Source organism: Pipistrellus kuhlii, unplaced genomic scaffold (assembly GCF_014108245.1).
Source record: "Pipistrellus kuhlii isolate mPipKuh1 unplaced genomic scaffold, mPipKuh1.p scaffold_m20_p_10, whole genome shotgun sequence".
NCBI lineage: Eukaryota > Metazoa > Chordata > Mammalia > Chiroptera > Vespertilionidae > Pipistrellus > Pipistrellus kuhlii.
The window spans coordinates 53,338,743-53,359,237 of NW_023425405.1; the positions used below are offsets into that span (position 1 = coordinate 53,338,743).

At 44.8% G+C, this 20,495-nt stretch overlaps 1 protein-coding gene across 8 annotated transcripts in view; it reads left to right on the top strand.

Moving 5' to 3' along the window:
* Positions 1-2,860: 2,860 nt before the first annotated feature.
* The window catches only part of CDK13 (cyclin dependent kinase 13), a 100,933-nt gene continuing 83,298 nt past the window's right edge, over positions 2,861-20,495 (top strand). For all 8 annotated transcript variants that reach the window (XM_045578602.1, XM_045578605.1, XM_036429796.2 and 5 more), the window contains exon 1: positions 2,861-4,162. In XM_045578602.1, the coding sequence (XP_045434558.1) occupies positions 2,874-4,162 (1,289 nt within the window). In that variant the 5' untranslated portion in view covers positions 2,861-2,873. The remainder of the gene's footprint in view (positions 4,163-20,495) is intronic.

The window sequence follows — 20,495 nt, forward strand, 5'->3', positions numbered from 1 at the left end:
GCTATTTATATTTTTAACCTAATTATTCGAAGTGTCCAATCCTATCTAATAAAAGAGTAATATGCAGATTGACCATCACTCCAACACACAAGATTGCTGCCCTCATGTGGTCAAAGATGGCTGCCCCCATGTGGACACAAGATGGCCACCACAAGATGGCCAGCAGGGGAGAGCAGTTGGGAGGAACCAGGCCTGCAAGGGAGAGCAGTTGGAAGCAATCAAGCCTGAGGGGAGGGCAGTAGGGGTAACCAGGCTAGCAAAGGAGGGAAGTTGTGGGCGACTGAACCTGCAGGGAAGGGCAGTTCGGGGAGGGGAGTCCCAGGCCTACAAGGGGAGAGCAGTTGGGGGCAACCGGGCCTGCAGGGAAGGGCAGTTAGGGGTAACCAGGCCTGAAGGGGAAGGCAGTCAGGGGCAAATAGGCTGGCAGTTAGGCATCAATCAGGCTGGCAGGGGAGTGATTAGGGGGTGATCAGGCTGACATACTGAAGCGGTTAGGGGCAATCAGGAAGGCAGGCAGGTAAGCAGTTGGGAGCCAGCAGTCCTGGATGGTGATCTGCCTGCCAGCCTGATCACCCCCTACTGGGATCGTGCCTAAACAGGCAGTTGGACATCCTTGGAGGGGTCCCAGATTGGAGAGGGTGCAGGCTGGGCTGAGGGACACACCCACTGCCCCCAGCTCCGCACACTCGCAGTCCTGACCTCTAGTTATAAATAAAAAAGCAAGCCTGGCAAGACAGGAAATGAACCCTACTGGCTTGGCTCAATGGTTGAGCTTGACCTATGAACCAAGAGGTCACGGTTTGATTCCCAGAAGGACATGCCGGGGTTTACAGCCTCGATCTGCCTGTGTGGGGTGTGCAGGAGGCAGCAATCCGGGATCCTCCCTCATTAGTGATGTATCTCTTTCTCTTCCTCCCTTCCTTTCTGAAATCAATAAAAGTATATTTTAAAAAATCGTACACCCCCTTTCCCCGCCCCCACAAAAGACAACAAATGAGATGTGAGGTTCCAGAACAGTTACTTTTTGACAGCCCCACAGATTTCGATGTTAAGAAGAAAGTGGGTGAAGAGCTAAGAGAGGGCAGTCCTCATTTGAGCAAGATGTTCTGACTTCAAGGTCGTTGGTAATCCTGACAGTTTCCAACGGCCCCTTTTGACGTTTCACTTATTCCCCAGAATTAGTTTAAGGCTTTTTCTTTTCTTTTTTAATAAAGTAAACTTAAGCGTTTATAAAGCTCGACACAGTGATTTCCAAGTGTGCTTTCAGGTGAAGATGCGGCCTTGAATCTGGGTGTACGTGAGGCCACTGAAGTGAACGCCACCTTCGCTCCCCTTGGCTGTTCTCCTGCGCCCAGCCGTCCCCACCCCGGGGCTGGCTTTGGGGGCAAGAGGATGGGTGACTACCGAGCCCCAAGGCCTACGAACGGCATTCTTTATTCCAGCCCGAGCCTCCAGGCTCTGGTCTCTCGCTCTGACCTTTCCACAGGCCGGCGGGGCGGGGCGGCGCCTGCGGGAGGGTCGGGGCCGGCCCTGCACCCCGGGACGTCAGCAACGGGCACGGCCCACGGCGGTGGGCGGCGCGCCGCGCCTCTCCTTTCTTTCACCCCGCATCACACGCACGCTCGCCCCCGCCGGAAGTCAGCGCGTCACATCCGGTCGGGGCGCCCGACGCCGGCGGGAGCGAGCCCGCCCCGTGCGAGGCCGCTTTGTTCCCGCCTCCTTCGCGCCCGGCACCCACTCCCCTCCGGCTCCCTCGGAGCGCGGCCTGCGTGCGCGCTCCCGGCCCGGCGTCGGGGCCCGGGGAGAGGCCGAGGGAGCGGGGCGAGAAGGAGGGGTTGTGAAGGTTAGGGTCCAACCACCGAGCCCCGCGGCCCTCCCTCCGCCTGACGACGGGGGAGCGGAGAGGGAAGGGGAGGAGCGAAGCGGGACCCGGCCACACACCCCAGAAACCTCCTCGTGGGAGGCGGAGCGGAGAGGAGGAAAGGGGGCAGCGCCGCCACCTCTGCTCGCGCCGGCGAAGGAAGGAGAAAGTCCGGGGCTCCTCTGCCCACCCCGCCACGGACTCACAACCCCCTCCGACCCCATCTCCGCCCCCATCGCCCCGGAAACGGGCCCCCGCCCGGCTCCGCACACTCGCTGTCCCGACCGAGAGCCGCCGCAGCCCGGCCGCCGCCGCCGCGCCCCTGCGGGCCGCAAAGTGCGCGAGGCCCTAGGCCGGGAGTTGTCAAGACCCAGCCATTTCCGAGGCGCCCGCCGTGTGTCGCCACCGCCACCGCCACCCCCTGGAAGACGACGTCGACGCGGAGGAGGAGGCGGAGGAGGCGTGTTGTTGTCTCGCCCCCTCCCCTCCTCCCCTGAACTCGCACCCAACGTCAGGGCGCGATGGAGTGAAGCGACGCCGACGAAGGTGGTACTTCCGCGTTGCGCCGCCGGAGCCGAGCGCGGCCCAGGCCGCTCCCCGAGCCCCGGGGGCACTTGGAGGACTCGGGACCGCCCCCCGCAGGTCAGCGCCCGGCGCCTCGGCTGTGTGTGCCGCTCGGGACCGGACGACCGGCGGCGCGGACTCCGGAGCTCCGCCTGCCCCTTTGCTTGCCTGCCTGCCTGCTCGCCCGGATCCTCGCTGCTCCTCGGGCCTGGAGGCCGCTGCGTTACCAGCCCACGGTGACCTGGAACCCGGGGACCCGCGTCCCGACCCGGATTATCGTGGCCGCGCCTGCCGACCGCCCGCCCCGGTGCTCCGTGTGCCGCCGCCGCCGCTGCCGCCGCCGCCGCCGCTGCGGCCCCGTTTCCGGCGGGAGCGATGGCCGGGGTCTGACCCGGGGGGAGGACGAGGCCGCGCCCGCGCCGCGCTCCGCTGCGGCCAGCCCTAGGCGATGCCGAGCAGCTCGGACACGGCGCTGGGGGGAGGCGGGGGCCTGAGCTGGGCGGAGAAGAAGTTGGAGGAACGCCGCAAGCGGAGGCGATTCCTGTCCCCTCAGCAGCCGCCGCTGCTGCTGCCGCTCCTGCAGCCGCAGCTCCTGCAACCGCCGCCGCCCCCGCCGCCGCTGCTCTTCCTGGCTGCCCCCGGCACGGCCGCCGCCGCCGCAGCCGCCGCCGCCGCCGCGGCCTCCTCCTCTTGCTTCAGCCCGGGCCCCCCTCTGGAGGTCAAGCGGCTGGCGAGAGGCAAGAGGCGCCCCGGAGGGCGGCAGAAGCGGCGCCGCGGGCCCCGCGCCGGGCAGGAGGCGGAGAAGCGCCGGGTCTTCTCGCTGCCGCAGCCGCAGCAGGACGGCGGGGGCGGCGCGGGCAGCGGCGGGGGTGTGACCCCGCTGGTGGAGTACGAGGATGTGAGCTCGCAGTCCGAGCAGGGGCTGCTGCTGGGGGGCGCCGCCGCGGCCCCGGCCCCGGCCCCGGCCTCGGCCTCGGCCTCTGCGGCGGCGGCAGCAGCGGCGCCCACGGCTGCCGGGGGGGCGGGGGGCAGCGGCGGGAGTCCGGCCTCCTCCTCCGGCACCCAGCGGCGCGGGGAGGGCTCCGGGTCGGGGTCCGGGCGCAGGCCCCGCCGGGACCGGCGCCGCAGCAGCGGCCGCAGCAAGGAGCGCCACCGCGAGCACCGGCGGCGGGACGGGCAGCGCGCGGGCGGCGGCGGCGGCGGCGGCGGCGAGGCCTCCAAGTCCCGCAGCCGCCACGGCCACGGCGGCGAGGAGCGCGCCGAGGCCGCCAAGAGCGGCAGCAGCAGCAGCAGCGGCGGCCGCCGCAAGAGCGCCTCGGCCACGTCCAGCAGCAGCAGCGGCCGCAAGGACCGCGACGCCAAGGCTCGCCGGAGCCGGACTAAGGCGTCCAAGGAGCCGCCCTCCGCCTACAAGGAGCCGCCCAAGGCCTACCGCGAGGACAGGACCGAGCCCAAGGCCTACCGGCGGCGGCAGCGCTCCCTGAGCCCGCTGGGCGGCCGGGACGACAGCCCGGTGTCGCACCGGGCTTCGCACGGCCTGCGGAGCCGCAAGTCGCCCAGCCCCGCGGGCGGCGGCAGCCCCTACTCGCGGCGCCGCTCGCCGAGCCCCTACAGCCGCCGCCGCTCGCCCAGCTACAGCCGCCACAGCTCGTACGAGCGCGGCGGCGACGTGTCCCCCAGCCCCTACAGCAGCAGCAGCTGGCGGCGCTCCCGGAGCCCCTACAGCCCGCCCATCAGGTGAGTGGCCGCCCCGGGCCAGGGGAGGGGGCGCCTGGGCTCTCAGACCCCCTGCCCCCGAGACCAGACCACCCCACCCCACCCCACCCGGGGCGCTCCTAGTATCCAGAGGCGTTGGGGCGCCCGTGATGCCTTTTGGGGGGAGGGGAGGTTGGAGGGACAGAGCAACAGGTCCACAGAGCCTTTTTCTGATTCCTAAGGAAGGGTTCAAAGTTTTAAACTTGTTGCATTAATATGTCAACCGATTTCTCCCAACTGCTCTTTGTTTTTCCAGCACAGTTCACTTGGATAAGCCTAGAGCGTGTTTAACTTGTCATACTTTTTTTTTTTTTTTTTTTTTTTTTTGAAAACCACCTGGAGAGGTTTCATTGTTGAAGATAGGAATGCACTGCAGTTTAGGGACTAAGTATTATAAAGGAGGATTTGAGTCACGTGATGATGTCCGGTGTAGATGTAGATTGCTAGTGTGTCATCCATGGAAAAGGAGCTTTTCTGTAAAGTGAATTAATATGGGAAAAAAGGTTTTAGTTCTAAATTCTTGAAGACAAGAAAGAGTTCATTTTGCAGTATTTTTGGTGGTATAGTTTCTTACGCAGTCTTTCAGTCATTATTTCAAAAAGTAGAAAAATGACAAAGACAAGATTGTTGGTGTGTGTGTGTTTTTTTAAGGTTGTAGGTTTTCTATGACACCCAGTTGTTAATTACGTGCAAATGTAATCTAGTTGATGTAGTCCAGTGTAACCAAGTGAATCTTCTAGTACATTCTCACATTAACTATTATTCTGAGTTATTATTTACATTTACTTTAAAGTAAAATACTAGTGGACCCTTACATATCAGAATCTATGTTTAAAAGTCTTTTAAAAGGTAAATTTAACCTAGCACATTGGAGTAAATTTTTCATATAGCTATTATGCCTTTTTTGTATTTCTCCAAAAAAAAAAAAAAGTGTGAGCATTGATATATGACTATCTGTAAGCACGCTGAATTATAAGGAACTTTTGAGTATTTTGCATGTTCTTAAATTCTTTAAGATGTCTGGAATACTCTAGGCCTCTTACAGAGTGACATTTGCATTGATTGTGATTTTCCTATTGGTCTTAGTTTTCTTTCATTAATGTACCTCTATGTGTGAATTATATTGACTCAGTATAATATATGTAAAATTAGCAGATGTTTTTGAAGTGCCAGCCTAGTGTTTGTAAAGATGTGATGTGAATAGAGATACAGGTGTGCGTTTATCTTTAAACTAAAACAGCTGTATACATCTCTTCATTCATAGTGTTGAAGCACTCTCAGAATGCTAGTTGATTTATGCTTTAAGCAGACTGTCAACTCTGAAAAGTCATTTCACCAAATTCATTCTTTACATCTTGTAAGACCTTGTATTTTACTTTTTGTTAAGATATTTTAGGTTTGCCAAATGGTTTATGTGGTGTTTTTTCTTTTAATTGAATTTGTTTTTGAAAATAGATTAGGCTAAATTTCAGGACTTTAGATAGTGATTTTAAGTAGGATATAATATTAAGAATGGATTTTGTGTCTAGTAGGCTTTTTAGTTGCTGGATACTTTACAAGGTCCTTTGTTATCTAATAGTGCTGTGCATTTCGTTAATTTGACATAGTAGTGGTACGTGTGTTAGGATTATTCATATTTAGCAAATATTTATTGAGTATGTATTATGTGCCAGATACTGTTCTAGGGACTGGGATATAGCAATGAAGAAAGACAAGGTCCTTGCCCTTATGAAACTTAACTTCTAGAGGACCATTCATGACTGAAATATTCATGGTGTTTATATTGACCACTAGTATTTCTAAAAGATTGGATTTGGAATGAACTTGAGAATATCTTGACTAACATTCCTGACAGCTGATGATTTGGTGTGTCCCTGAATACATCTAGAGTTGGGAAGATATTGCTTTGAAGTCAGCTTATTTCATTAGATCTAAGGCTCAAAGTCTAGTCTTGATTTGCCTGGGTTTTAAGCAAGATCCTTGGAGACTCAGTTTCCTATGCTGTAACAGGAAAATATCTGTTTTGTGGTGTGTATTTCAAGAATTAAATGAAAATTTATGTATAGATATAGTTTAGAGCACATGTGTCAAACACAAGGCCCGTGGGCCAAATCCGTCCCGCCAGGCCTTGCAATGTGGCCCGCACCGCGCTGTCATCACTGCACTCCGCTGCGTTTCCATCACAATGACAGTTTATGACTGTTCAGTAAACCATTCGGCCCGAGATTTAGGCTGGATTTTAGATTTTGGCCCCTTCTCTGATTGAGTTCGACACCCCTAGTTTAGAGTATTAAGAAATCTAATGTGGTTTAGATGTTATTGAATTATTAGAATTCTTCATATTGAAACAGAAATCCAGCTCTGTGACAGTTCTACCCATTGCTTCAAGTTTAACTATTTGAAATGATACAGAGCACACCTGTATGCTGCTTCTTTAAAATATAAAGACAGTTACCATATCTTTTGAGTCTTTTCTTGGCCTCAAAACTCATTTTTCATAAGGCATGCTTTTTAGATTTTCCACATGTCAAATGTCCTGCTTAAAATGTGGGACCCAGAATTTGTAGCTAACATAGTTGGTTGAAAAACATAAGGTTTTTTTAATATAGCAAATGTATTAATTATTGTTCAGGAACAATTAATTGAATTCACTTGTCCAGTTTAATACAAAATTTTATTTTTACAATATAGTATTTGTGGTAGGTGACCCATATTGTTTAAGGAATAGACTACTGGATTGGGAGCTCCATGAAGGCAACTAGCCTATCTTGACCACCATTCTAATCCTAGTGCTAATCATAGTGTCGGACAGAAGTAGACTCAATAATTGTTGAAAGGGTAAATGAAGGGATGATAGACTTTACTGAGCATAAGAAATATTCATGTGGGCCTGGATTATATAAGTATTTATTATAGACCACATGCTATGCTGCAGGAAATAAGCATTGGATCTTTTTCTAGCCCGCATGGAGCTTACATATGAATAAATTGTCAATGTAAATATTTTTAAGGAACTGCAAACACATTCAAAATACTAGTATTGAAATCATGATTGATATTTTTCTTGGTATTAGTTCCTAGAATAAATCCTCTCCATGTTATGACATCTACGTTATAATAGCTCTTTCGCTTTGCCTTTATTTGAATCTTCAGTTCTTTGCTCAGGCTTTTCTTTTAATCATTCCTTTTGTAGCTTTACTTTTCCCCCCTGTATAACCAGTTTGCCATATTTTCTTTAATACTTGAATGTTGGGGCGTGCAAAGTCACATAATTTTGTTGATTGGCCCTGTAATAAATGTGAGGGTGCACTGTTTAGGAAAGGTACTAAGATGAGTTTTACTATGTGCCAGGCATTGATAAATATTTAAAGTACATTCACCCCCAAAACAAAATACGGTAGTTATCGGTAGTTAGAAACACTTCTGTTGATAGTTTGGGAAATGGAAACTCTAAAAAGTTAAGTGATTTGTTCCAAGGTCAGATTGGATCGGTCTTATTCTAAAGTATATATGCTTTTGGTGTTATGCTGTATCGAACTTTACCTGGCATTCAAGGGAGCTGGCCACCTCACATAATTTGTTTTGCTAAAATTTCATTCCTGTTTGGAAATTTATCTATTAATTTATGTTTTCCTGGCCACCATTGCAACATTTGAGGATTTAAAAAAAACAAATTCTTCTAAAGATTCTTTCATCTCATTTTGTCTTTACTAATTCATAGCTTTTATGAATAGGAGGCTAAAAAAAAACACATTTCTTAAAGACATAATTACTATTGGTTACTGATGGTTGTTTTGCAATGGGATTCTTGATCCGAAGTTGATCAAGTCAGATCAGGTACAATTAATATAGTAAGTTGTTATATATATAATTGGTTCTCTCTCTGAACCTATTGAAGTTCTGTTCTATCATGAAGTAGCAGAGTCTCCATTATGGAAAATTAATAAGAGCCTGAGAATCTAAAGATGAGTGGACCTAGATGTAAGTGAATTTATTAGTATTCACTTGCATATGATGTCGGGCATCTCTGTCATGGATTATTTAGTGTTTTGTTCTAAACACTACTGTTCTAAAATATACAAAATGAAGACATTCAAGAATTTAAAAAAAAAGAAGCTCCTAAAATTACTGTTTTTAATATATACTTAGAAGTAAGTCATGGGTATCCTCAGATGAATGGAATTCTTTTTATTTTTATTTATTATTTATTTATTTAAATATATTTTATTGATTTTACACAGAAAGGAATTGAGAGGGACAGAGAGTTAGAAACGTCGATGAGAGAGAAACATCGACCAGCTGCCTCTTGCGCACACACACACCCCTCCCCCCCACCCCCCCCACTGGGGATGTGCCCGCAAACAAGGTACATGCCCTTGCCCGGAATCGAACCCGGGACCTTTCAGTCCGCAGGCTAATGCTCTATCCACTGAGCCAAACCGGTCCCGGCAAATTCTTAAAATGCTTTTAAAAGTGTCAAAAATATGGCATACTAGAATAAATGCAGAAACACTCAGAAGGGCTGTAACTTTAGGTAAACTCTCTTAACTCCAAATTTTTTTAATCCTCTTCATTATTAAGATGGCCTTGTATTTTGCTTCTTTTTCTGACCAAACCTTACTTGACATTTACCGTATTTTTTGGACCATAAGACGCTCCGGACCATAAGACGCACCAGTTTTTACAGAAGGGAAATGAAGAAGAAAATATTCTGAAACAAATAGTGTCCTAAAATATTTTATGTGCATTAAAACCCAACATCACAGTCATAAACACATGTAATCAACCCTGTAAAGTAAACAGCAGCATTTAGAACCATTTTAGAGCCGGGCAAGCACACAGAGACCACACAGAGCCGGGCAAGTAAAAAAACTTTTTTTTAAAAGTATATGTGTAGGCTATATTTGGACCATAAGATGCAGGGACTTTTTCCCCCCACTTCTGGGGGAAAAAAAGGGCGTCTTATGGTCCGAAAAATACGGTATATCTACTCAGCCCTTACCACATTTTTGTTTTAACACAAGTTATTTATCCCATTTCCATTTTTAGCTCTTTAGTTCATGCCCTCTCTCTCTTTTTTAAGTTGCACTTCCTGTTATTATTTCTTCCTTATTCACTTATTCTTTTACTTCTAACTAGAGGCCTGGTGCATGAAATTGATGCACTTGAGGGGGATCCCTCAGCTCAGCCTGTGCCCATGGGGAGCATGCCTAAGCCAGCACTTGGACATCCCCCGACTGTTGCCATGGAGGTGGGAGTGGTTCCCACCACCACCACTGTGTTTGCCAGCCATGAGCCTGGCTCAGGGCTTCTGGCTGAGTGGTGCTTCCCCTGTGGGAGTTTACTGACCACCAGGACGCATCTGCATTGAGCGTCTGCCCCCTGGTAGTCAGTGCATGTCATAGCGACCGGTCATTATGCTGTTTGGTCAATTTGCATATTAGCCTTTTATTATATAGGAGGACTAGTGACCACAGATTTGTGCACATTGAAAGGAAATTAATTAGAAAGTGGTTGGTGGGGTGGGACTTGGTGGGGTGGGATTGGTGAGACAGGCTGGACACGCCCTAGAGTCAACTTCCCATGGTCCCTCCCTGTGGGGATCGGGCTGAAACTGGCTCTCTGACATCCTCCAAAGGGTCCCAGAGTGCAAGAGGGCACTCTGCAAAGTTGCTGTTGTACAGGGTGTGGAACACAAACTCATGTATACAGCAAACCAGATTCGGGGCTGACAGTGCCCAACAACAACATAACCCAGGCGTCCTCAAACTTTTTAAAGTGGGGGCCAGATCACGGTCCCTCAGAGAGCTGGAGGGCCGGACTATATGAACTACTAATTCCTACTGTAACACCTCGGCTGCGCTCACTGCCCAAAAAACCTGGCGGGCCGGATCAGACTCCTCTGCGGGCCGCATGTGGCCCGCAGGCCGTAGTTTGAAGACGCCTGATAACCCATGGTCAAAGGTAGAATTGCGCAGCCCTGCTTGGAATTGGACTCCCTCTTCTCTGGTTTCGGGGTGCGTCACCCAAGAACTGCCGCTGCCAAGTCACTGCAGCTCAGCAGCTCCTGTGTTGAGCATCTGTCCCATAATGCACATCATAGCGACTGATCAGGTGAGCAGAGGTACACTTAGCATGTTGGCCTTTATATATATATATATATATATATATATATATATATTTCTTTATTAGAATTTTTAAAAAGTCTTGGGTAGATGTGTCACTTTCATTATATATTGTAGAATTAAGTCCAAGCTTTCTAATGCATAATCAGGTAATGCCTTTTAAGATCTGGCCCCATTCTATCAGAATTCTGTTTTTAGAGGCACTTTCATTTCTCTATAACAGTGGTTCTCAACCTCTCTAATGCCGAGACCCTTTAATACAGTTCCTCATGTTGTGGTGACCTCCAACCATAACATTATTTTCGTTGCTACTTCATAACTAATTTTGCTACTGTTATGAATCATAATGTAAATATTTGTGTTTTTTGATGGTCTTAGGTGACCCTGCTAGCTGTTCTCTGTAGTGCCTAAGACCATCGGAAAACACAGATATTTACAATTCATAACAATAGCAAAATTAGTTATGAAGTAGCAATGAAAATAATTTTATGGCTGGAGGTCACCACAACATGAGGAACTGTATTAAAGGGTCTCGGCATTAGAGAAGTTGAGAACCATTGCTCTATAATTTTACTCTTGCTGTTCTTTTAGCTTGAAATGCCCTTTTTTCTCTTCTCTGTCTCCAGTTTTGCATTCAAAACCCAACTCAAATTCCACTCCATCTTGTAACCTTTCTGCATTCATCTAAAAAAGTTTATTCCTTTTTTTATATTCCTTGCACTTTGCTTTATCTTTATTATGGGGCTTAAAAAACCCTATTTAATATTTTGACTACTTGGCTGGCTATATTTGTGTTTTCCCTACTAGACTGTAAGCTCCTAGAAGACAAATTCCAAAGTGTATTAGTGGTTGAATTAATTGAAATACCTTTTTTCTTAAAGTAATTACACTAAAATGTTTATTAGATTGAAATACAATTTTTCTCTACAGATTAATGCAAATTAATCTCTGCACAGATATCAATTGTGTTTCTAAACTTGCTATTTTGGTTCACATATATGCTAGGATAGGGAAAATAATAACTGATTTATGAGGAGAGAATTTAAGAACCTTTTTATAGCTTCTTTACCAAATAGGTTGAAGCTGGGAATCACTTTTATTGTGAATATAATAAATTCACATCTAGTGTTTTTATTTGTGCTCTGTTGTATACTGATAAAGATAAATGATTAGTGATCTTTCTTTTTTTTTTTTTTTTTTAAAATTTTCTGAGCTAAATGAAAAGTTGTAGCTATTTCTGAAAAACCAGTTTAAAATTAGTTGCTTAACATTCACTATTTAAGATAATTTTACTTACTTTTTTATTTTTTAAAGTAACTTCATTGATTTCAGAAAGGAAGGGAGAGGAAGAGAGAGAGAATATCAGTGATGAGAGATACCTCCTTGCTCATTAGGTCGATGCTCAACCACTAAGTCTGGATTTAAGATCATTAGTTTTTTCTCTTGTATGCTTTTAAAATAAATATTAAGTTTTTATTTTGTTTTGCTTTGTTTCATATGTAGATACCTGTAAGCTTTAAAATGGGTTTTGGAAGCAAAATGATCAGAAATATTAGTATTGTTTGCACTGATTTTTGTTAAATTTCTAAATTGTGCATATCTAAATTGTGGGAGAATCTCATGTTCTTAATATATTTGGAAAATAAAATGTAGATTAGAGGGTAAAATTTAGATTAAAACTGGAATTTTTATAAAATGGAAAAAGGATAGTGAGATAAACTGAAAGCTGAAAATAGTTAATGGGCTGTGTGCCTTCTCACTTTTCTGTTTCTTTAGTTTCAGTTGCATAGGGACACATTCACTGAGATTTTTTTTTTTTTTTTTTTTTGACAAAACTTAATTTTGTCCAACATTACATGAATTATTTTACTTTTATTGGAATCATATTTTTTCAGATACTGTTTTTCACTTGTTTATAAAGATAGAAGAGGCTTCTAGAAATGTTCAGTTAGTATAGAAAAGGGTAAGAGACTCAAGGTGAACACTTGAGATGTTTCACCCTTGATATTTTGATGAACAAACAGTCTTCTAGACTTTTCTATGCATATGTACATAGGGACATAAAACCTTATGTAAATGGGAACATACTATAATGCTATTTTATTCCCTGTAATCCATAAGTATATATTCTATTTATTGATTCCTAGGATTCCATTCTATTGGTATATTTATAACTTGTTTGGCCAAGTCTATTTTGCTACTCTTACACTGTAAGCACCTAGAGGACTTATTTTTAAAAAGAAATATTTCATTGATTTTTTTTTTACAGAGAGGAAGGGAGAGAAATAGTGAGTTAGAAACATGGATGAGAGAGAAACATCAATCAGCTGCCTTCTACACACACCATACTGGGGATGTGCCCACAACCAAGGTACATGCCCTTGACCGGAATCGAACCTGGGACCTTTTCATTCCGCAGGCTGATGCTCTGTCCACTGAGCCAAACCAGTTTCAGCTGAACCTGGGAACCCTGAGTCTGCAGGCCGATGCTCTATGCACTGAGCCAAACCGGTTTCGGTTAGAGGACTTATTTTTGCTATGTTTATATATCTATTGCAAATTTTATGTGTATTTGTCCCATAATATCTTCTAGATTACATTTCCCAGGGGTAGAATTTTTGGGCCAGAAATGCTATGCACATTTGTAGTTTTGATAATTCTGTCATATTGCATCTTCAGAAAGCTTTTATCAATTTGTATTTTCCAAATGTGCGAGTGCCCATTTCCTTAGTCTCCACTGTCTGTGGAGTTGTCAGTTATCCTGTTCCTGTTTTCAGTTGCAGTTCTTTAATATCTAATAATGCTAAATTTATTTTTACCTATTTTTTGGTTCTTTTATTTTGATTCTTTGTTTTCATATTAGTTTTTAAGAATCTTTTTTTTGTATTAGAGATATTAACTGTTTTTTTGTGTGTGCATGGCTTTAATTAGTAAGTATTTTTCATAAGTCGTCTTTTGTTTTTTAACCTTGATTATGTTTTAAGAAGTTTTTTTAAAAAGACATTTCTTTATTAATCTCAGAGAGGAAGGAAGAGGGAGAGAGAGAGAGAAACATCAATGATAGGAGAGAATCATTGATTGGCTGCCTCCTGCATGCCCCCTACTAGGGATCGAGCCTGCAACCCAGGCATGTGCCCTTGGCCAGAATCAAATCTGGGACCCTTCAGTCCGCAGGCTGACCCTCTATCCACTGGGCCAAACTGACTAGGGCTGAAGAAGTTTTTGATTTGCATGTGTGTGTGCAAGTGTTTTAAGAGGTAGTCGGTTCTCCCAGACGGCCAATGCTTAAAGTAAATATTTATCTTTTCTTCTTCCCCACTTTTAATAAATTTCTTGATCTGTTGGTGCTTTTGCAATGGTCTCTAGTCCACACTGATTTAGTTTAAATCTTCTTAATTTGTGGATCTTCTTATTGTTGGATTTGCATTTTTTTGGGCCTTTCCTCTTCAAGCTCCTACTGTCTTCTGCTTTGAAATTAATCTTAAAATATCACTTTGATTCTGCCATTTTCCTATAAAACATTTACAGATTCAAATTCTTTTTTTTAAAATAAATTTGTATTTATTTCAGAGAGGAAGGGAGACGGGGAGTGGGATAAAAATATCAATGATGAGAGAGAATCATCTATAATGGGGATCGAGCATGCAACCTGGGCACGTGCCCTGACGGGAATTGAACCATGATCTTCTGGTTCATAGGTCGATGTTCTATCACTGAGCCATGCCAGCCAGGCCAGATTCAAATTCTTGTGTTGGGCATTTAAGATTTCCCACCCAAGATTCACCCAAACTACCCTGACTTCTTCTTATATACTAGAGGCCTGTTGCACAGGATTTGTGCACTGGTGGGGAGCACGGCCTGCGGGGATCAGCCTGCTGCGGGAGCACTGCTCATTCTGGTCAGCCGAGTGGCTGTGGACCTGCCCTTTGAGCAGCTGCTCTCACAGGGGTAGCAGCCACTCATCCCAGTGAACAGAGCAGCAGTCCCACTGTGAGAGTGCATTGACCATTAGGGGGCAGGCAGCTCCTTCATTGAGCGTCTGCATCCTGGTGGTCAGTGCGCATCACAGCGACTGTCGACCTGTTGTTCTGGTCATTCTGCCATTTGGTCGCTGGGCTTTTATTATATAGGATGCTGATCAAAATACAAACTGGACTCCTTATTTTCCTTTCATTTTTTCTTTTAGGAGGATATAAAGATTCACTTGATGTGGGTGAATAGAATTTTTCTCTCTGCCCCTTATATGCCACTCAGTTGTCTCATATTGGTCTATTGTTTTTTTTTAAACAAAAGCAAAGGTGAACGTATGTTCTTATTTCCCTTCCTATTCTTTTATACAAAAGGCAGCAAACTATATAACTTTTTGGTAACTTGCTTTTTTTTTTTAATATATATTTTATTGATTTTGTACAGAGAGGAAGGGAGAGAGATAGTTAGAAACATCAATGAGAGAGATTCATCGATCAGCTGCCTCTTGCACACCCCCTACTGGGGATATGCCCGCAACCAAGGTACATGCCCTTGACCGGAATCGAACCCGGGACCTTTCAGTCCCCAAGCTGACGCTCTATCCATTGAGCCAAACCGGTTTTGGCTGGTAACTTGCTTTTTGTCCTTAACAATATGTCCTGGAACCTTTCTATGTAGGTACAGAAAGAGTTTTCTTATTCTTTTATTCCAAAGCTGTGTAGTATTCCATTATGTGTGTGACTGCCTCCTAGTTTATGGAACCAGCCCTCACAAATGGACACTTTAGTTGTTTTCAGTATTTGCTGGTATAAGCAATACTTCAATAAACAAAAGCAGCTTTTTTAAAGGGGTTGAACAGCACTGCATATGGTACTTTTTCCCCTTTTTATTGACTTTATTGGAGTGACACTGGTTAAAATTCTATAGGTTTCAGATGCACAATTCTATAACACATCATCTGTCCACTGTATCGTGTGTTAACCACCCCAGTCAAGTCTCTGTCCATCACCATTTATCCTCCCATACCCTCTGCCATCTCCCCCTATCTCCCCACAATCACTATACTGAGTCCATGAATTTTTAAGCTCCATTTTGCTCAATCCCTTCACAACTTCATATGCTATTTAAAGCGAGATTATTATTTTTCAGTCTTAGAATGCTGGTTGGTTTTATTGGTTGATAAATTCCCAATTATTGGTATTCATGAATGAAACCTTGATGGTGGGACTGACATCCCTTCATAATTGAAGTATCATTAATTTGCCCTATGGAGGTTTATTGCTCTATCTTAAGTTTACCTATATAATAAAAGCCCAGCGACCGTTATAGCGAACAACTGGTCGCTATGACACGTGAGCTGCAGGGGCCGCTACGTGAGCCCGGGGGCCCCAGGGTTAGTTGTACAGCTGCCGCCAAGGCGCTGGTAAAGAAGAACACAAAGGTGGCCACCGTGAGTGTGCAGCTTGAGATGAAGGCTCAGTGGAATGAATTAAGTCAATTGGATACCAAGTTGATCGTCACCAAGGCTGGCAGGTCACCCCTCTCCCTGCTGCACCCCTCTCCCCATGGCGCCAGTCTCAGGCAGCGGGCTTTGGCTTGATCCATGTGAGTGAGACTGAGAAGCGGAGTATGGGGTGCAGCCTGGCCACCTGCAGGTCCCCCTTGGCGCAGGCCAGCTCCTTTGCTCTCTGAGTCCTGGCTCTGGTTACAGCTGCCTGGTGTGCCAGGCCGGAGGGTACTGCTCAGGAGGCCAGGAAGGGGACGGAGAGAAGCCCTGTAGATCTGCTGCCCAACCAGCAGCCCAGGACCTGGCACCACCAGAAAAAGACCGGCTCAGAGCACCTGAGCTTGTGGGGAAGGCCTTGCCACCAGCCAGCTCCCAGTGGATCCCACCTCAAAGGAAACTTGGTCTTTGGTTCCTTAGTTCAATCTAGCCCAGCTAAAGAGGACATATTTTAGGAGAGAATTAAGACTTTAAAAGTGTGTTCTCTTTGGTGGTGATTGCTACCCAGTTGCCTTAGGCCTAAATTCCTGGTGATTATGGGGCCTGGCTCTGCTGCTGGGGACTGTGTCTTCCAGTTGGGCTGTATTTGTTGTAAGGGCCCAAAGAGAAGAAGGGAACACATTTTTTGATGCAATGGATTTGACCAGCAGACAAAGGCGAGTGCTGGGCTGTGTTTAATGCACACACAGACACCAGCTCTGAGTCTGCCTGGCTAAAGGAAGCTCAGGACCTCTTTGCAGAGCCTTATGGTGATTTGTTTCCTCTCTGAGGCCGTCCTCCCTGGGAAGCCTGGTGGGGCCCATGCTCAGCTCCAGCTCAGTGGGTCTTCAGGCCCCTCCCCCAGGCTGCCCCCGTCCCTGCCCCTGATTGGCCCAGCCCGACCCCACTCATGCACAAATTTGTGCACTGGGCCTCTAGTATAATAATAAAAACTTGGGAACTTTTAATAGTGGAAGCTTCTTAAAGCCCTTTACTCCAGAAGTCTGAATCACTGACCACTGACATTTCTGTAATGGCAGCTGTAGAGCAAGTTAACATGATAAAAGTGAATAAGATAACTTCCACTTCAGGTTTTTTTGTGTTTTTTTTGTTTTACCCATCCTTCTACACCTTCCCTTTGGTAACCATCCAGATTGTTCTCTATTTCAATGGGTCTAGACTTCCTACTGTTTTAAAAGCGTGGAATTGAAAGCCCTCTGTTCTTTAGTTTATGCCCTTGACTCAATTAGCCAATCCTATTGACCATTCTTCCAACCATAGTTCCGGTGTCATCTATGAAGCCTTCATTAATCTCATCCAGAAGTGATTTCTCTTAATTTCTTTAGCACTGAGATCACTTTTATGAATACTTACTGTATTCAGATTATATTAGAGTTGTTGCCTCTCCTTCTTAGATATATTGGATGTTTCAGTAATTCATTTAAAAAAAACCACAAATAAGTTACGTTGAGGTATGATTTATATACAGTATAATTCATCAATGTTAATTGTATAATTGAGTGGATTTTGACAAAGATACACTTGTGTAACCACCACAATCACTATAAAAAGAACATTTCCAGCCTCCCTCCAGACGTTTCCCACATTCCTTTCATTCTGTCCCCTACTTTTACCTGTGGTTCTTGGCAACTACTGATCTGCTTTCCATCACATTGCTTTTATCTGTATTGAACTTTATGTAAATGGAATTACATGGTATGTATGTGTGTGTTTTTAATCCTAATACCTGAAGATATGCTTTTGATTTTAGAGAGAAAAGAAGGCGGGGTGAGAGAGAAACATTGATCAATTGCTTCCTGTAAGCACCACAACCAGGGATTGTTGCACCAACCGAGCTACTTAGCCAGGGCCGTAGTATGTCGTTTTTGTTGTCTACCTTCACTTAATATGGTTTTGAGGTTCATCAATGTTGCATGTTCAGGTGGTTTGTTCCTTTTTATGGGTAATACTCCACTTACGGACATACCATTAATTTGCTTATTCACTAAGTTGAACATTTTGAGTTATTTTTAGTTTTGGGCTAAACAAAGCTGCTGTGAACATAGGAATACAGCTCTTGTTTTAGTTACTTGAACATTGGTAATTTTACATCCTCACTAAGATTTCAGTTTATGCCAGTCTTTGATTTTAGCTATTGTAGTAGATGAGTAGTGGCATATCACTGTGGTTTTGCTTGCAATTCTCTAAAGACTAACAATGTATAGCATCTTTCCATATGCCTATTGGCTTTTCATATCTTTTGTGAAGTGTCTTAAAATATTTTGTCCATATTCTTCATGAATTTTATTGTCTTACTAAATTGTAAGGATTCTGTGCATATTCTGTAAACAAGCTTCTTGTTAGACACGTTTTGCAAATGTTTTTTTCTCAGACTGTGGCTTGCCTTTCCTTAATTTCAAAGAGCAAAGATTTTAAATTTTGATAAAATCCAATTTAGTAGTTTTTCTTTTATAACATGCTTTTTGTAGGCTCCCCCCGCCCTAAAAAAAAAACTTTACCTAATGGTCACACAGTTTTTCTCCATGTTTTAAAATATCTCTCTTCAATTGATCAGTCTATTTTCATGCATAATATGACATTACAAAAGTATACTTTCATTTTCTTCCTCTCTAGTACTATTCTTTTCATGCTTTATTTCTACATATGTATAATTTATGCGTATTATACATACATGAAATTTTAAAATGAGAAAAGCTACTTTTGCAAATACTTTCTCATCTCTTTGTGCATATTCAAACTTTGATATGTAGTATTTTCCTCTGTCAAAAGGAATGGCTTTGAATATTTCTTATAATGTAGGTCTGCTGTTTCATTTGTCTGAAAACCTCCATTTTGAAAGACATTTTTGCTGGGTATGGAGTTCTACATGTACTTTTTATCCCTCAGTACTTTGATTCTGGCTTGACAACTATTTTCATAATATTTTGTTTTTACTTTAGTCACTAGATTGTAAGTCCCATGAGGTTCTTTTTAAATCTTATGTCTTTTAAGCACTGATAGGTAATAGGCACCCAGAAAATGATGTTAAAGTGATGGAGATAAGAAAATATCCAGAATCTCAGAATTTAAAAAATATATATTTTTTCATTGATTTCAGAGAGGAATGGAGAGGGATAGAGAGATAGAAACAATGATGAGAGAGAATCATTGATCAGCTGCTCCCTGCACACCTCACACTGGGGATTGAGCCTGCAACCTGGGCATGTGCCTGGCTAGGAATTGAACCGTGACCTCCTGGTTCATGGGTCGATGCTCAACCATCTGGCTACACTGGCCAGCAAACCTCAGAATTAAAAAAGAATAAAAAAGTCCTGTTGATATTAACAGGGTCCAATGTTGGCTTATGAATAAATTCACAATAAATAGAGCTACATTAATCAAAAGTATGTGCCTTTGGGCAAATAAAGTATTACACTCTTCCTCTACTCCTCGCCATCTTTTAAAGTGAAACATGAAGACAGTCGTAGATTTTATGCTCAGTGAATTAGAACTTGTTTAGTTGAGCCACTCTGTAAAAAGTCAGCCATGTGTCTTTCATTTTTTTAACTTTTAGTGTTGTGTAAGGAACATAAAGGAAAGGAAGTATACTTTTAGAACAGACAAAATAGTTTTATTTTTTCCCCCCTAGTTTTAAAAATCACACCTTTTTTGAGATAAAATTCAAATACACCAGGCAATTTATTTTAATTTTAAGTGCTACTATCAGTGGTCTTTAGTGTATTTACAGAGCTGTACAGCCATCATCACTAATTTTAGGACATATTAATCACCCCCTCTCCCCAAAAAACACACAAAACTGCACTTGTTAGTAATCACTCCCCATTCCCACCTCTTGCAGTGCCTGGCAACTATTTTCTGTCTTTATGGATTTGCCTATTCTGGGCATCTTCTATACTAATAAAAGGGTAATATGCTAATTAAACTGGGGGACCTTCTGGATGTCCTTCTGGACAAAGCCATGGTGGAGCAAAGGCAGTAAGGGGTGAGCAAGCCAGAAGGGGAGGGCAGTTGGGGACGATCAGGTCAGCAGGGGGGCAGTTGGGGGCAAGCAGGCTGGCAAGGGGGCAGTTGGAGACGATCAGGCCCGTTGAGGGGGCAGTTTAGGGCAAGCAGAATGGGTATGAGCCAGCGGTCCCGGATTGCAAAAGGGATTGGGTCTAAACTGGCATCCCTCTAAGGGTCCCAGATTGGAGAGGGTGTAGGCCGGGCTGAGGACTGAATTTCATGCACCTGGCCAATAGTCCTATATAATAAAAACCTATGCAAATCAACCAAACGGTAGAATGACTAGTTGCTATGACATGCACTGACCACCAGGGGGCAGATGCTCAGTACAGGAGCTGCTCCCAGCCTGCAGGTCCAAGGCAGGTGCCAGTGTGGGATCCCCAATCACCCTGCCTGTCACCCCACAGATTGGCCCTGATTGCCAGTCAGGCCTAGGGGACCCTACTTGTGCATGAATTTCATGCACCATGCACCAGGCTTCTAGTTTCATATAAATGGAATCATACAGTTCATGCTCTTTTTTTACTCAAGTGTAAGGTTTTTAAGACTCATCTATGTTGTATTATGTTTCAGTACATTCCTTTTTATGGCAACTATTATTCCATTGTATGGATATATTGAATTTTTTATTGGTTGGGTTGTTTACATATTTTGGCTATTATGAATTATACTTCTGTGAACATTTATGTATAGTTTATTTTTCTTGGGTATA